General features: G+C 37.1%; 1 protein-coding gene and 1 long non-coding RNA gene across 3 annotated transcripts; one reads left to right on the top strand and one right to left on the bottom strand.

Annotated features, from left to right (window-relative positions):
* Positions 1 to 2,544: 2,544 nt before the first annotated feature.
* LOC149047464 (uncharacterized) lies at positions 2,545 to 3,495 on the bottom strand. Its single transcript, XM_089203258.1, has one exon. It carries the CDS (start codon positions 3,446 to 3,448, stop codon positions 2,642 to 2,644), a length of 807 nt encoding a protein of 268 aa, XP_089059384.1. The 5' UTR covers positions 3,449 to 3,495; the 3' UTR covers positions 2,545 to 2,641.
* An 8,804-nt stretch (positions 3,496 to 12,299) lies between these two features.
* LOC149047463 (uncharacterized) lies at positions 12,300 to 16,282 on the top strand. Of its 2 annotated transcripts, XR_016185521.1 has the most exons (6): positions 12,300 to 13,128; positions 13,732 to 13,771; positions 14,972 to 15,043; positions 15,314 to 15,366; positions 15,511 to 15,577; positions 16,039 to 16,282. It is a non-coding gene; the product is annotated as an uncharacterized LOC149047463 (long non-coding RNA). The 2 variants fall into 2 exon arrangements; XR_016185520.1 differs by having other exon boundaries at positions 15,511 to 16,282.
* The last annotated feature ends 416 nt before the right edge of the window (positions 16,283 to 16,698 follow it).

Below are 16,698 nucleotides of genomic sequence, written 5' to 3'. Positions count from 1 at the left end.
CATTATTTCTCTAAATGAAGAAAGGAAAGCCTGCTCTCTTACCACGGATAGTTCTGTTGGGCATCATTAGTTCAAGATGATTGTTCCAGGTAAGCTAACCTTAAAAATTAGTTGTGAAAATTTCTTGAACCTGTCATTGTACATCTTGAATGTTTGACTCAATTTACCTCACCAACCTAAACTGAATAAATAGAAGCATGAAATTTATTTGTTCTCCTTCTGAGGTGTACATCAAAATTTCGAAGTCATCACAGGATTAAACTATAGGTTTACAGGAAATCTGCATGTGCATGTGTTTTCAACATATGAAACTGGGATTATGACTACTTCAAAAGACTTTACTACATGCCATATAGGTACAGGCAGGTGTTTTTAAAAAAATGAATAAAGGGGTAAGTTTCTAAAGAAACTGTGGTGCTGCGTCGGTGGGAGAGTATAGCAGGTAATTTAGTGTTAACAACTGGGTTGAAAACGTAAATTAGCCACCGTAAAGGGTAAAAAAGCTGACGTTTCGAGCGTTAGCCCTTCGTCAGAGCAATTAGAGGAATTGTGGGTTGTGTGTGGATTTATATGTAGGAAGTGGAGCTACGCCATTGGTGGGAATGTGGTGACGATAAATCAGGAATAAATTAGTTGAATGAAAAGCGCTCGTTGATTCCGTGGGGATTGAGGGTGCCGATTTGGAATATAAATTTTTGTTCTAGTGTTTTACGGCTTTCCGAACTGCCTAGATGTAAGGAAAGGCCGCAAACTGCCATGTGCTGTTTAGAATGATAAGGAAGATTAAAGTGTCTAGCGACTGGTTTGGATGCGTCCTTGTCATTTCTTTCCACATCGCGAAGGTGTTCTCGGAATCGGTCACCGAGTCGTCTTCCTGTTTCGCCGATGTATAACTTATTGCAATAAGTGCAAGTTATGCAGTAAATAACATTGGCGGAGGTACACGTAAAGTGATCAATGATCTTAATGGATCTTTTGGGTCCCGATATTTTCTCTACGTTATGAATGAAAGGACAAGTTTTGCATCGTGAGCGAGCGCATTTAAAAGTTCCAGATTGGTCACAGGTTTGAAATGAACTCCTGACTAAAAAGTTGCCTATGTTTTTGTCGCGTTTGAATGAAATAAGTGGGGGTTGCGAAAAGATAGTGCCAGTCTCTGAATCGTTTTGGAGTAATTTAAAATTTTTAAGAATGATAGATTTAACTGCGTGGTTGTGAGGGTGAAATGTAAGAGTAAATGGAATGCGGTCAGTGTTCTCCTTCTCGGCCGTTTGTAGTGCTGCCTGTCGATCGATTAGTTGGGCACGGTGGTAGCCCGCTTGAACGACAGAAACAGGATAGCCGCGTTTATCGAAAAACTGGCACATTGCCTCTGATTTTTCGGAAAAATCAGAGTTGTCACTACATAAACGGCGAAGTCTGAGAAACTGTGAAAAAGGTATGGAGTTCTTGACGTGTGATGGATGTGAGGATGAATACAACAAGTAACTATGTGAATCTGTAGGTTTGTAGTAAACACTAGTACATAAGCCGTTGCCTTCAATTGAAATTTTGATGTCTAGAAAAGCTAAAGAAGTGTCGGAAATTTGCCAGGTATATTTAAGAGCCGGATGAAAGGAATTGACGGCGGTTATAAATTGAGTGAGCTCCTCCTTGGTAGAGGAGGTAGCGCCGATGCAATCGTCAATGTAGCGGCCGTAGAGTTGAGGTTTTGGGCCGTGGTATTGGCTAAAAAATTGGTGTTCGATAAAACCTACAAAAAGATTGGCGTAGCTGGGTCCCATTTTAGTACCCATGGCCACGCCATTAGTTTGTTTGTAGTAGTTACCACCGAATGAAAAACAATTGAGTGTGAGTGTACTCCTCCTCCTCAAAAAGTTTGCTTAGCTTTTTCATTAGTACACATTTCTTTTTCTAAGAACCTTGTTTATCCAGCCTGTGCTGAATTCTAATTTTTCAACCAAATTTTATTATTTTTTAAAATATTATTAGATCTCCTAGTATCAGTTAATATTCTTGTAATTAAAATAATTGTATCAAATCTTGCAAATGTATGACAGATTTTTGCTCTGAACCTCCTAACATTTTACCATTTGAAGGGACTGGTATTGGCTATAAAAGTATAGTCAACTTTTTGCCCAACCTATGCATCAAGTTTTTGTTATAAAAATATTGTATCCTTCTCAAAACTAGTTTATCAGAATAAGAATGAGTTACCGGGAACAAGTATGGCTTTCATGGTGATAGTTTCCAGATTTGAAAAAAAGTCACTACCTACTAAAACACTCAGTTCCTTTGGCTTGATAGCCCAACCTCATCAAAACTAGTTGCCAACAGGAGTGATGAGCAAATTATTGATACAGACAAGAGGGCCTATTCCCAAATACATCCTCCTCAATCCTGTTAGCTTACTATGGTCATGGCATTTCAAACATGGTGTATATGCCACAAGTTCTCCATTTACCTGACTAATTACTTTGTAATAGTGTTTATATGTTGAGGAAACGGTTAGGTTGAAATATAATACAAAGACTTGCCAGTAGATAGTTTTATTACAGTTTTTATTCAGTGTAACGTAGGGCTGGAAAATAAACTAATAAGAGCTCCGCTTTTAGGCTTGGCTAAATCTCTTACTATGACTTCATTTAATTTTTAAACGTTTCCTAGTAACAGGTCCCACGTGATCTTTCATCGAATGGTAAATAACGTTTGCCATTTTATCATATCCTTGCGCCGAGAAATGTACTGGGCCACTCCAAAGACTCTGATCACGGGGACGATACATGATCTCGTTTGCCAAGTCGGCCAGAACCATATTCTTATTGTTACGGGCGACAAAACTTCGGAGAAGCTCGTTGATTTTGTTACGTGCTTTCTTAAAATTAGGACAAGTTTCTGATATCTCGCATTCTACTTCCGGAATAGAGACAGCTACTGACCTCGCTCCAAATGTATGAGATATGTTATGAAGTTTCGCTAGTGCGTTAAAAATAGACAGTGCATCGTCAAAGTCGAAGGAAGAATTGTCTTTATATCTTTTTAAGTCGTTTGTTCCTCCAAGGATGATCACCCAGTTGTAAGTTATTTTTGAATCTTGAAGAAGATGTTTCAAACGCGGTAACATCTGATCTTTCGCTCTCTCGCCTGGTAATCCTGCGGGGAAAACTTTGTAGACTGGTTGTACGGTCTCATCCAGCATTCTACGGTCGCGAACGTTTAAGTACTCTTGTAGTTTTGTAGAATAAGGATGATGTGTATAACTCGTGTCCATACTGCCCGCAGTGAGCGAGTCACCAAAACATAGAATACTTATCGTCGCTATTTTAGGCCTTGTTTCTCTCAGTAAATTTCTTAAGGCATATAAAATGGAAACCGCAATAAAACCTACGGCCAAGATGCAACAATGGGCCCTAAAGCTTGTTATTTTTTGGCGCTTTTTGTTAAACATGACGAGAAAAGGAAAACAAGGTGATGTTTACAACCTCGCTTAAAGTGGCAAATAAGGTCCTCGACGTAACCCTGGTTACCATGGATACAAAGCAGGTACATGGATAATCAACCTGCCGCGCTAATGAATGCATTCGACGCAAAATTTTCTTTCACCACTCAGCCCATCTGGCTTAAATTTGACGACGTTTTCAAAGCAACGAAGCTGGAAACTGTTCATTCAAAATCAGACTTTCCCTGTCAGAACCGGTAAAGGGGCGAAAATATAACGCCAACAACGACAACAAAAGACAAAGCGAAGTTCTAGATAAATCGAAACAAGCGAGTCAAGGGCTCGACTGATGAAAATAATTTCATTCATCTTCTTTTCTAATTTGTTTTTGTGGTTTGTTCTCGATGAAAAAAAGAACTTTCTGAGCCTCAACCACCTCAAAAGATCTGGAAGAGAATTAAAAACCCAAAGAGTGACTGGATCTGTACTGGATTAAGTACAGATCCATAATCTGTACTGAGATTAAACAAAAACATTTTAGACACAGGCAATGAATGAACATTTCTTGTTGTTTTTAACAGGGTTAAGAGTTCCTTTCGCATAAAAAAAGGTCTTTAAGTCGCCGTGGGGGAGGGGTGGGGTTGGGAAGAGGATTTTGGGGGTACATATGGTTTTCAGGGGGAAGGGAGGGAGGGGCGGGGGTCAGTCATCGCCAAAAGAGTATAAAGAGGGACTATAGAAAATCGACTGCCGATTGACTGCCAATGGGGAAGAGGACGGGGCGGGGATCCAAGAAATTTATAAATAAAGCCTTCTGGGGTCAGGTAAATTTTTTCGAGGCCAGACCAAACCCCTTCCCCCCTCCCACGCAGGCGATGTAAATTGACAGGTTTCTTAATTGGCGTTCTTCTTTCTTTCTGACCTGGCGTTTTCTGAAGCACACGTTCCATTCGATGTGAAAAGCTGATGGACTCAATTTTCAAACGTCAGCATGGTTCCTTGTAGGGGGTTGCTTCAAAAATGATGCAATTTATCTCAGATCAGGCAAGAAGTACTTACACGATTTAAATCAACGCCTTAAACCTTAGTTTTCAAAGAGCTTAAATATGCCAACGAGAGAGAGGCTTAAGAAAACAATTGGAGGAAACGAAAGCTGCCTACGACTATTTGGGAAACCCTTCACTTCGTATCCACAACATCACATAACTTCTGTTTTCCAGAGGAGGTATCGAAGGGTGGTCATTGCTTCCAATATGAACAAAAGGAAAGAATATACCTTTAAAGGCCAGGCAAGAACTTTAACGTTGGAAGTCAAACTCTATAAGTTTAAGATTTATCGATGCATCTAATTTTTAACGTTTTTACAGGATCTTTAACAATGACCACTCAAACCCGTCTTTGAGATAGAGGTTACATATACACAATGTATATGTATGAGAAAAACATGTAACTTGGTTGACCAAATATTAAAGGAGTACGTGGAGTGTTGGTCGAAATGGAATTTTGCGACTTGCTTTCCGAGGTTGGAAAACGTGGAGAAAGGACAAAGTTCAACGACCGAAAATATATCCACAATTTATGAAAGGCTGGAGAAAGGAACTTGGGCCACATTGTGGGAGAAGAACGCACTCTCCCATACTGACAGAAACTAAGATGTTTCACAAAAAACACTGTTACACGACATTGACTAAAGATTAAATTTTTGGAACGCTTCAATTCAGTGCAAGAGGGGTTTTCATTTTCTTGCCGCCATATTGCCGTCAAGCTTGATTGAATGTTAGTGCCCAGTCTTACACGTAATGCGACAAGTCTATTCGTTCCAGTTCTAGATCTTCAAGGCACCCAAGATTCCAAGGTGAGAGATTAATATTTGTCGCCAGATCACAAGTTTTATCAGAATTTCTTACATTCAGGTTTCTAAATTTTGACACCTTCAGGAGTTAAAACCATCCTAATCATTATAGCAATTTTAGGGACCTTTCCTTAAAGAATGCTCATATTCGGCTTTGGTGAAACTTACTGTTTATAAGGCTGGAGAAAGGAACTTGGGTCACAGAGAACGCGCTCTCCCATACTGACAGAAACTAAGGTCTGTCACAACAAACACCACAACACGATATTGACTAAAGATTAGATTTTTGCAACACTTCAATTTAGTACAAGAGGGGCCTTCTTTTCCTCGCCGCAATGTTATCGTCCAAAAGATTATTCGAGAAGCCATTGGTTGTTCCAATGCTTGCACTCAGTCCTTCACGTCTTTTCGATTTAGTTTATAGGGGTGTTCTTGAGTTCATAATAACCGAATATTCCAAGGTAAGGATAATATTTGCCCCCAAATCACAAGTTCTATTAGAATTTCTTAAATTCAGGTTTCTGAAATTTGCAAAGTTTAGGATTTAAAACCATTCTAATCATCACACCAGTTTTGGGGGACTGTTCGTCGAAGAATGCTCACAGTCGGCTTCGGTGCCTTTGCAACTTCAGTTCACATTCTTAGAGCTATACTCAAATGTTTCCGACAAAAAATGTCCCCTTGCACACAGATTTTGGCTTTGTTTTAGGTTCTTAGTGGTAAATGGCAAAGCTGTGTTAGAAACGAGCCTTGACACTGTCAATTCATATACCAAAAATTATGCCCAAATAGCTTCGACAAAGAAAGCCTTCTTGCATACCGAATTTGGTTTTGCTTAAAGTTCTTAGTTGTAAGAGAAATGGCAGCACCACGTCCACTGGTAAATGTCTTGTACCACCACTCATCTTACAAGTTCAATATTATGGAACAGAATGATAGAATTTTGTGTCATGATTTGGTAATTAGGATAGAATTGGGAAGATTAAGATTAAGTACGTTTTTTCGTTACTATATACACACTGATATTTCTCCTAGCCTGATTCTCTTCAAGTTGATAGTTTTTACTGTTTTTTTGTATATGTCTCTGCTCGCTTGGTTTTTGTGTGTGTTTGTTTTTATTTTTGTGTAATTTTTATTTTCTGTTGCTTTGTTTGTCCTGATTATTTTCTTTTAAGTAAAGTGGGAAGGGGGGGGAGGGAAGCAGGGGGGGGGGAAGTAGGGGGGGGGGAAGCTCTCAATAAAAAGACCATAGTTTCAAAGTAAGCCTCCTCGCCAGGAATAATGAATGTAGTAAAGATTCATATATATATATATATATATATATATATATATATATGTATATGTATATAACACAATTAGTGAAAACTTAATATGCTTTATCAGTTGGTGGGAAGAGCGTTCATCTATTGGAAAAAATGAAAAATTTGTTTCAATATTCTTATACCGAACAAGCTGTCATTTTTGTAACGCTTTATTACATATTTATCCGGTGGAGGTGACATTACTCATTGATAACTATCACAGCAACATTTCCTCGTAACCATTCTTCTTTACCACAGTTTCCAGCGAATGCACCTGATATACTGTCTGCTGAAATGAGTGGGATACCTGAAATTCTCGGTAACGTATAGGTAAACCATGATTTCCTACTACGAGTTAATTAATATGAAAATCAATCAGTGGTGCATAATTTTTTCGACTCGAACCTATTTTTACTGTTAAGGTTTCAAGAATTCAAATTCGCTCATTTTTATGCTGTGCACCAATAATTAAATACTAACGTGCACCACAGCTCAAACTGAGTCAAAAGGCAGATAATCTAGATGTAGAACGTATGTGGAAGATTGAAGAAATCTGTTCACTAGTGCATAAAAATCTATTTGTTTTCAAAATTAGGATACTACGGGGATCCCCCATCCAAATGATGGAGGTTTCAGCCAGAGATCAAGGTAAGTCTTTTTGATGGACAATGATTTATTGTCTATTTATTTTTCAAGGTGTAATAATGTACATCAATTTAAAAAATATCATAATGAAAAGCATGATATCAAAGAAAAAGAAATGTTAAAATAGATCAAGATTTTAATTTTTCCCCCTTTTATCTTTTATGTTCTTTTTTTCAGAAACAGGGACATGAGGATAGAAGTCATCTCAGAGGCCAGAAAGATAAGGCAATGGATATTTAGACTAGTTTAGGTGGGTAAGGAAACATGACTTGCTCTTAAGTTCCCAAACTTTAAACCTCAAACCCTCGCTGGTAATTGTTAAGTGGAAAAACAAATAATGATGAGAACACGAAACCTCCAATCAGTCCCTAATTCATAACATTGCACAAGATCACCTTCAAGAGGCCAACCAAGTAAAGCTCTGTGACAATCAAATGATTCGTACCACACCATATGTTGAGCTCTAAGAGGGTGCTCAAACAGTTTGATATAATTTAATATATCTTGGTGCAATTAGTGTAGTTCAGGGAAGTTTGGTGTCATTCGGTGAAGCCTGGAGTAAAGGGTGTAGGTTTCTAAAGAAACTGAGGTGCTCCGTTGGTGGGAGAGTATAACAGAGTAACTTAGTATTATCAACCGAGTTGATAATGTAAATTGGTCACTGTGAAGAGCTTTAAAGCTGACGTTAGCCCTTCGTCAGATCTCTGAGAACAGAGCTAAAAACAAATGAAAATATTATCACCGCAAGTGTTCAGTGCTTGCTAGCCTAGTATGGGTTTTCTTTTGACGACTAATCAAGGCTGTAATGCCTTAGTGTAATATTTCTTTATTTTATTTCACAGGAAACCGAAGAAAAAAAAACAAGATATAGAAGTAACTGAGTTTTCCATAATGGGTTACTATGATGTGTTACTAATAGGATTTTCTAGTCAAAACTAAATTTGAGCTATTTATTTACAGTATTTTTAAAAAATAGGCTCTATCAAATTTTATGTCAATGAAAAGAGTTTTACCCAGATCTTGAGCTATGTTAGAATAAGAAGACTTTTCATGGCGCGAAAACATCTCATTAAGATGGAATTATTTTCAATCCCCAAATGTTTAATTGAAAGTTATTGTTTACCCACATGTTTTGTCCTGGTAATATGACAGAAGATGCAAACTACAAAACGTTCAACTGCGATTATCTTCTAGCTTTGGGGTGCTAAAAGAAATGAAACTCAAGTAATCGCCTCTTAATGTTCATAAAAGTTTATGGTGCCCGAGCTAACCCCCTGCCGCCATTAATTCATTTAATATCTGTTCTTTGCAAACAAAACTCAGCAATAGGCCATTTCACAGTTGTGTACTTAGTTGCCAAACTTCTGATTTGGAGTGAGGCGGAAAGTGACTGCGTTGTGATAGAGACCAGTATTTAGTTAGCTAAGTAATTTATATTTGAAAAGTAGCAACGTTTGTATCATCATAAGGTCACCCTTGGCCTCACTCCTCCTCAAAAGCTTGGCAACCAAACACGCAACTGTAAAATGGACAATCAACCAATGAAATACGTTAACGCAGTGTACCATAGTACATGATTGGTTGAAATCAGCGTGCTTGAAATTAGCATGCTTTAGTAGAGTACAAAGCGAAATAACAATGACTGAATGAGTTTTGGACACTGAAAGCAAATGACTGAAGTGCGACTAATTGAGAGCTTTTACCCTTTAACTCCAAGATCGCATTAGTAATTCTCCTAGCTGTCTGCCAAATGATTCTCATTATGTCAATTTGGAGAATTTGGTATTGGATCAATTAGTTATTCCATAATTGATATTTTTCTTCATTCTCAACACTTGTCTGCATGATATTGTATAGATCTAGTAAGGAGAAATTCTGTCTTGGTCACTCAAAGGGAGTTAAAGGGTTAAGAACCTGCACCTGATGTGCGAACTGATTGGATAATAATTCGGAGTTTAATTAAATTTTTTAAAATTATATTACTGAGGTAAATTCAGGGGGATTAAATCTTTATTTAGCTTGTGTAAATGAAAAGACACTCCAAAGCTTTGATTCGGTAAAAGGAAACCTCGCGGCAAGTTTCTCTAACCTCTCAATTCCACCCTGCCCTCAAGAAATTTTACAATGCTAATGTCAGTTATTTGCCATTGAGCGAAATGGGGCAAATGGCAATGCTGTGCTTAAACTAAAGAGGGTTTCCTCTATTAAAAGCCCTATTTGAGGCTAACTTGAACCTGATGACTATAAACTCACTCGTATTCCGTTTGACCACGGGCTCGAGAAGATAGCTCTATCTTTGCAATCTCTGAGGAAAGGGACAACTTGCAGCGCAACTTCCCCATAACTTCTCGACCTCGTGATAAAGCTGATTGTGTCGTCAAAAGTTAGATTTTGACGACACATTTCGTAGGGAATTACTCTCCAGCAACGAAACTCCAGAGCACTGTCCAAGGGGAACCTTCGTCGCACTTAGTGCGAAGAAATAAAATGTTATGGCGATAGAAACGAACCAGCTACCCATTCTTATCATAGATTTCTTCATAGAAAACAAAACACAAACACAACAAACTAAACATTCAGTAGCGGGAGATTTTTGTTCTAATCTTGACGTGATCACCGCAGTGCAGAAGCCGTCTTTGTTGGCCTTCAACCAAATCTTCGTTTCATGCACGTGGCTCTCCTTCTTTGGGCTGAACCATACTAGCCAACTTCCATTTCTTTTTTACTTCTTCAGCACAACTCAAAACTCTCGGTAGAGCTTGCTGAATGTCGGTGTACATCGCTACCGGACATTATATATAGAGTATTTCGAAGCTGACTGATACAAAATTGCAAGAGATGTGAGAGCTTTGTAAGTGTCAACTGAGAGTTATCACAATGTTCTACGTCATCACCCATGCGTTACCAGTTCTCGGGACACTTTTAAGGCAAAGTAAGAGCACTTTAAGGCCCGAATGATAAGTTAAATATTTGCGCAAAAAAACATTCGTGTCATAGGCACTTTAAGGCAAAGTTAATCTTATTTAATGTTTTTCATTTCAAGTAATTATGTTCCAGGCAATTTAAAAATGACTTCTGTCTCAGCCAATTTCAGTGAGAATTTAAAAGAACCTTGAAGTATTTTAAAGGGAATTTATCTTCATAACTTAACATCTATGACCAAAAGAATTTAAACTGCTTATATTCACTTGCTATGACTTCATTTAATTCTAAACGTTTCCTAGTAACAGGTCCTACGTGATCTTTCATCGAATGGTAAATAACGTTTGCCATTTTATCATATCCCTGCGCCGAGAAATGTACTGGGCCTCTCCAAAGATTCTGATCGCGGGGACGACACATGATCTCGTTTGCTAAGTCGGCTAGAACCATATTCCTCTTGTTACGGGCGACAAAACTTCGGAGAAGCTTGTTGATTTTGTTACGTGCTTTCTTAAAATTAGAACAAGTTCTTGATATCTCGCATTCTACTTCTGGTTTTCAAAGCAACGACGCTGGAAATTGTTCACTCAAATCAGACTTTCCACGTCCGAACCGGAAAAGGAGCGAAAATAGAATGCCACCATCGACAACAAAAGAAAAAGCGAAATTCTAGATAAATCAATATAAGCGAGCCAAGGGTACGACTGATGAAAACAATTTAATTCATCTTCTTTCCTTATTTGTTTTTTCTGGTCTTGTGGTATTTTGCCATATAATGCAAACTGAAAGTCATATACTAGCTAGAGAACCCTAAAGATTTGAATCGTCTCCTCCCAAGGAAAAAGCTGGTTAAACCTGTTTGAATCTTCATATGGCGCGCACTAAAAATGAAGTAGGAATTATCAAGGGTTTGAGGTTTTTCAAAAAAAGTCACTTGCCTAGAAATGATCAAAGTGAAGGAAACCCATTTCATACCAATTTGAAATCACGTGGGTAATTGTTTGACCACACCTGGCAAATAAAGTTTTATAAATTGGAAATAAATAGGCTTGTTTTTAAGTCTACAAGTATGAGTGATACATTATTTTATACTCCTTACAAATTTTCTGCACAGTAATTACTCACTACGACAGATGACGGAACTTGCAAAGGTCCCTTCATGTTGGTCATGATAAAAAATTTAATGTCACCAGTTTTTAAGATGCAGGCATAGTTTTCAACCTCTACGTTTGGATCTGGGGATGAAAAAAGAGAGTGATGACTGCCGGCATACCTACACTGACTTATTTCCACTCTCAGCTCTTAAAGAAGATCATAAAACAACGATCAGAAACTGTTCGCTTTCGTGAAATTGAAGACAAGTTTAATTTCCATAAATAAAAAATGTTTTCGAAACCAGCTGAACATCACACGCTACGCTGGCATCAGTTTTCATTTTAGTCTGGATAGATGGCTGAGGCTTAGACTCACTGTGTATTACCTTTAAATATTTTCACTGTATTTTGCGAATCAAACTTAACCCCATCTACTTATTATTAAATGACTCTCAAACTTGAAAAACTGGAAACTTTCCGCAGACAGTAAATTCTCCTTTCCGCTTATGTTTGTTTGCACTTCATATCATGTAAATTCACCAGAACAAAATAAAAATTACTCCTCAGAATGTTAATATTGAGACATTTTCAACCAATCAAACGAGAGTTCAATCATAATCTTTTCCTAGAAAACTCTCATCATATCACTGTGGTTTTCAGAAAAGGTCCTAAAAGAGCACCTGTATTCGTAACTTTTAAAATTCTGTATTTTACCTTTCAATTTTCAAATTAAAGCGTGTTTCCGTGCCAGGGGTTGCTTCAAAAACCAGGTTTAGGACTGACACGATTCACTTTTCAAGCTTCGCCTTAACAGGAAATTACTCCTTAAAATGTTAATATTGAGACATGTTCAACCAATAAGACGAGAGTTCAATCATAATCTTTTCTTAGAAAACTCTCATCACGTCACTGTGTTTTTCACCTGTCTTCGTAACTTTTAAAATTCTGTATTTTACCTTTCAATTTTCAAATGTAAGCTTGTTCCCGTTTAGGTGGTTGCTTCAAAAATAAGGCAATTTATTTAATACCAGGTTTAGGACTGACACGATTCACCTTTCAAGCTTCGACTTAAATTTTAGTTTTCAAAGAGCTTAAATATGCTAACGTAAGAGAGACTTCATGCATGTGGAGGAAAAGATAGCTGCCTACGATTAGTTGGGGCACCTTTCACTTCGTATCCAAAACATCACCTAACTTCTGTTTTACAGAGGAAGTATCGAAGTTTGCGGTTATTGCTTCCATTATCAACAAAACGAAAGAATATACCTTCCAAGGCCAGGCCAGATCTTTAACGTTGGAAATCGAACTTTATTAGTTTAAAATTTATCGACGCATTTAATATTTTACATTTACACGGCATCTTTAACAATGAGCACCGAAACCCGTCGAGATCACAGATACACAACGTTCAGTGACTTGTATAAGAAAAACATGTGCTTCGTTACCCAAGTAATAACGGAGAGTGTTGATCGCAATGGAATTTCGCAACTTGCTTTTCGAGGTTGGAAAACGTGTAGAAATGACATCGTTAAACGACCGAAAATAGATCTACAAGTTATGAAAGGCTGGAGAAAGGAACTTGGGCCACATTGTGGGAGAAGAACGCACTCTCCCATACTGACTGAAACTGAGATGTTTCACAACAAAACACTATAAAACGACATGGACTAAATATTACATTTTTGCAACACTTCAATTCAGTGCCAGAGAGGTCTTGGTCTTTTCGACGCTATGCCGTCAAAAAAATTATTCCAGAAGCCATTAGTTGTTCGAATTCTCGTACCAGTCCTACGCATATACTCAGAGCTATACCCAGAAGTCTTTTTGTTCTGGATCATCAGTTTTACTACCATCTGAAGCACCAAAGATTCTGAGGTGAGATTAATATTTACCACCAAGTCACAAGTTTTATCAGAATTTCTTAAATTCAGGTTTCTAAATTTTGAAACCTTTAGGATTTAAAACCATTCTAATCATCACTTCATCACTTCATGCTTCGGTGAACTTAGTGTATATAAAACGAATAATGACGTGGCTACGCCAGTTATAAATTTTCTCGTGGTTAAATGTTCTAACAGACTAAACCGTGTCACTCGCTATGTTGCACTTTGGAAGTAAATATGATAAAACGTAGATGAAGCTCTAACCTACTGAAAGAAACCACTTGTTCAGGGCTCGTGTAATGCTAAACACATGAATAGATTGTAGCAGGCTGTAAATCTTCAGAGATAATGTCGTATTAAAATACGAGCTTTTGCAATGTCAGTTCATATACTCAGAGCTATACCCAAATATTTTCGACAGAAAATGCCCTCTTGCACACTGATTTTGGTTTTGCTTTAGGTTCTTGGTTATAAGTGAAATGGAAAAGTTGTGAAAGAAGAAGAGCCTTTACACTGTCAGTTAATATACTAAGAATTGTGCCCAAATAGTTTCGACAAATAGCCTTTTGGCACACTGATTTTGGTTTTGTTCTAGGTTCTTAGCTGTAAGAGAAATGGCGGCACCACGTCCATTCGTAAGTGTTTTATACCACTAATCATTGTAGAAGTTCAATATTATGGAACAGAATGATAGATTGTTACATAGATTCTAAGAGCATGAAGCATTTCTGTCCACTTTTATCTGAGTTACGTGATTTCTTATATTTTAATTTATATATATGATCATTTATTAACACTATTTATGTGATATTAACTTTATTGTAACTCAACCCCACAAGCCTCTGGCTTTAAATATTTATCGTGTTTAAATAAATTTTTTATCATTATTTATTATTATTACTGACATTTTATGCACGGAAAAAATAGAGCCGGCCCACAATGAAATGTGAAAATGAATCATACATCAGTATATCATAAAAAAACTAATCTTTGAGAGAAAAAAGAAAATACTTTAAACGACAAGCAGTATGCCTAACGGATGTGATGTAAATACTCATACCTGTTTGGGTATGAGCAAATCTGTGCAATACTCAATTTCTTAAAAATGTTTGAAATCTAATTTTCGACTCTTGTTGCATGATTCGGTACTTGGGATAGAATTAGGTAGATTAGGGTTAAGTAAGTTTTCGTTACTATGTACATCTGGTATTTCTCCTTACCTGATTCTCTTCAAGTAGACATTTTTTTTTTTTTTTTTGTAGCATGTCTCGAATGTGTCTGCTCGCTTGCTTTCTGTGTGCTTGTTTTTATTTTTGTGTAATTTTCATTTTCTTTTGCTTTGTCTGTCCTGATTACTGTATTTTTAGTTTAAGTAAAGTAGGGAGGGGGGGGGAGCTCACAGTTAAAAGCCCCATGGTTTCCAAATGAGCCTCCTTGCCAGGAATAATGAATGTAGTAAAGATTCATATGTATATATCAATCGAAGGAACACAATTAGTGAAAACTTATTACGCTTTTTCAGTTGGTGGGTAGAACGTTCATCTATCAGAAAATATGAAAATTTGTTTAAGTATAGTCAAACCGACAAACTGTCATTTTTGTAACACTTTATTACCTATTTATCTGGTGGAGGTAACATTATTTATTGATAACTGTCATAACAACTAACCATTTTCATGGCGGTTTTTTATCATATATAATATTGCCAAACCAAAAAAACTGTAATTTTTGTAACACTTTATTACATATTATCCGGTGGAGGTGACATTATTTATTGATAACTGTCATAACAACATTTCCTGGTAACCATTTTTCATGGCGTTTCTTTATCATAGTTTCCAGCGAATGCACCTGATATACTGTCTACTGAAATGAGTGGAATATCTGAAATTCTCTCCAACGTGCAGGTAAACCATGCTTTCCTACTACGATTTTATTATAAAAATCAATAAGTAGTGCAGAATTTTTTCGAAATAAATCTATCTTTTTACTGTCTAGGGTTTCAACAATTCAATTTGCTCATTTTTGCGCTGTGCATCAACAATTGATTATTCACGTGCACCACAGCTCAAACTGAATGAAACTGAAGGCATATAATCTAGATGTAGAACGTCTGTGGAAGATTTTAAAAAAATCTGCTTACTAGTGCATAAACATCTATTTGTTTTCAAAATCAGGATAACTCGGGGATCCCACATCCAAATGATGGAGGTTTCACCCAGAGATCAAGGTAAGTCTCTTTTGGTAGACAATGATTTATTGTCTATTTATTTGTCTAGGTGCAATAATGTACATCAATTTCAAAAAGATCAGAATGAAGATAGCACAAGATCTTAATCTTCCTCCTTTTATCTTTCATTTTCTTTTCTTTCAGAGACAAGGAGATGAAGATAAAAGTCAACACTCAGGCTATAAGAATAAGAGAATGGATACGAGTTCAGGTGGGTAACGAAAATTGACTTGGTCTTAAGTCGACAAACTTCAAACCTCAAATCCTCGCTGGTAATTTTCAATTAGAGACACAAATAATGATGAGAAGAACAACAATGTTACAACTGAAATCTCCAATCATTCCCTAATTCATAGCACTGCAAAAGGTCACCATCAGGAGGCCAACCAGATAAAGCTCTGTGACAATCAAGAGATTCGTACCACACCATGTGTTGAGCTCTAGGAGGGTGCTTCAACAGTTTGGTGTAATTTAGTATAGCTTGGTGCAATTAGTGTAGTTCTGGGAAGTTTGGTATAATTCAAATCTCTGAGAACAGAGCTCAAAACAAATGAAAATATTCTCACCGCAAGTTGTCAGTATTTGCGAGCCTGGTATAGGTTTTCTTTTGACGACTTATTGAAGCTGTAATGTCTTATGAGTAGTATGAGATTTCAATATTTTATTTCACAGGCAACTGAGGAATAGAAACAAGAAACAGAAGTAATTGAATGCCATCGAGTTTTCTATGATGGGTTACTATAAGGATTTTATCGTCAAAACTAAATTTGAGCTGTTTATTTGAAATATTTTAAAAGAATGGGCTCTGTCAAATTTTATGTCAATGAAAAGAGTTTTACCCAGATCTTGAGCTATGGTAGAATAAGAAGATTATCATGGCGGCGAAAACATCTCACTAAGATGGAATTCTTTACAATCCTCAAATGTTCAATAAAAGGCCTTTGTTTAACTACATGTTTTATCCTCGTAATATGACAGAATATGCAAAATACAAAACGTTCAACTGCGATTATCTTCTAGCGTCTTGATATTCATGAAAGTATATGGCGTCCGAGCAAACCTCTTTCCGTCATTAATTCAGTTAATATGTGCTCTTTGCAATCTAAGCTTAGCTGCTTAGTTGTATATTTAGTTACCAAGCTTCGAATTTGGAGTTAGGCGGAAAGTAACTGCGTTTTGATAGAGACCAGTATCTAGTTAGCATGATAACTAAGTAATTTGTATTTGAAAAGCAGCAACGTTTGTATCATAACAAGGTCACCCATGGCCTCACTCCTGTTCAAAGGCTTGGCAACCAAACACGCAACTGTAAAATGGACTATTAACCAATGA

The sequence above is a fragment of the Pocillopora damicornis genome, chromosome 4 (assembly GCF_964200805.1).
Source record: "Pocillopora damicornis chromosome 4, jaPocDami1.2, whole genome shotgun sequence".
In the NCBI taxonomy this organism is placed as follows: Eukaryota; Metazoa; Cnidaria; class Anthozoa; order Scleractinia; family Pocilloporidae; genus Pocillopora; species Pocillopora damicornis.
The sequence above is the reverse complement of the archived record's forward strand: the minus strand, read 5'-3'. Positions and strand labels throughout refer to the sequence as shown.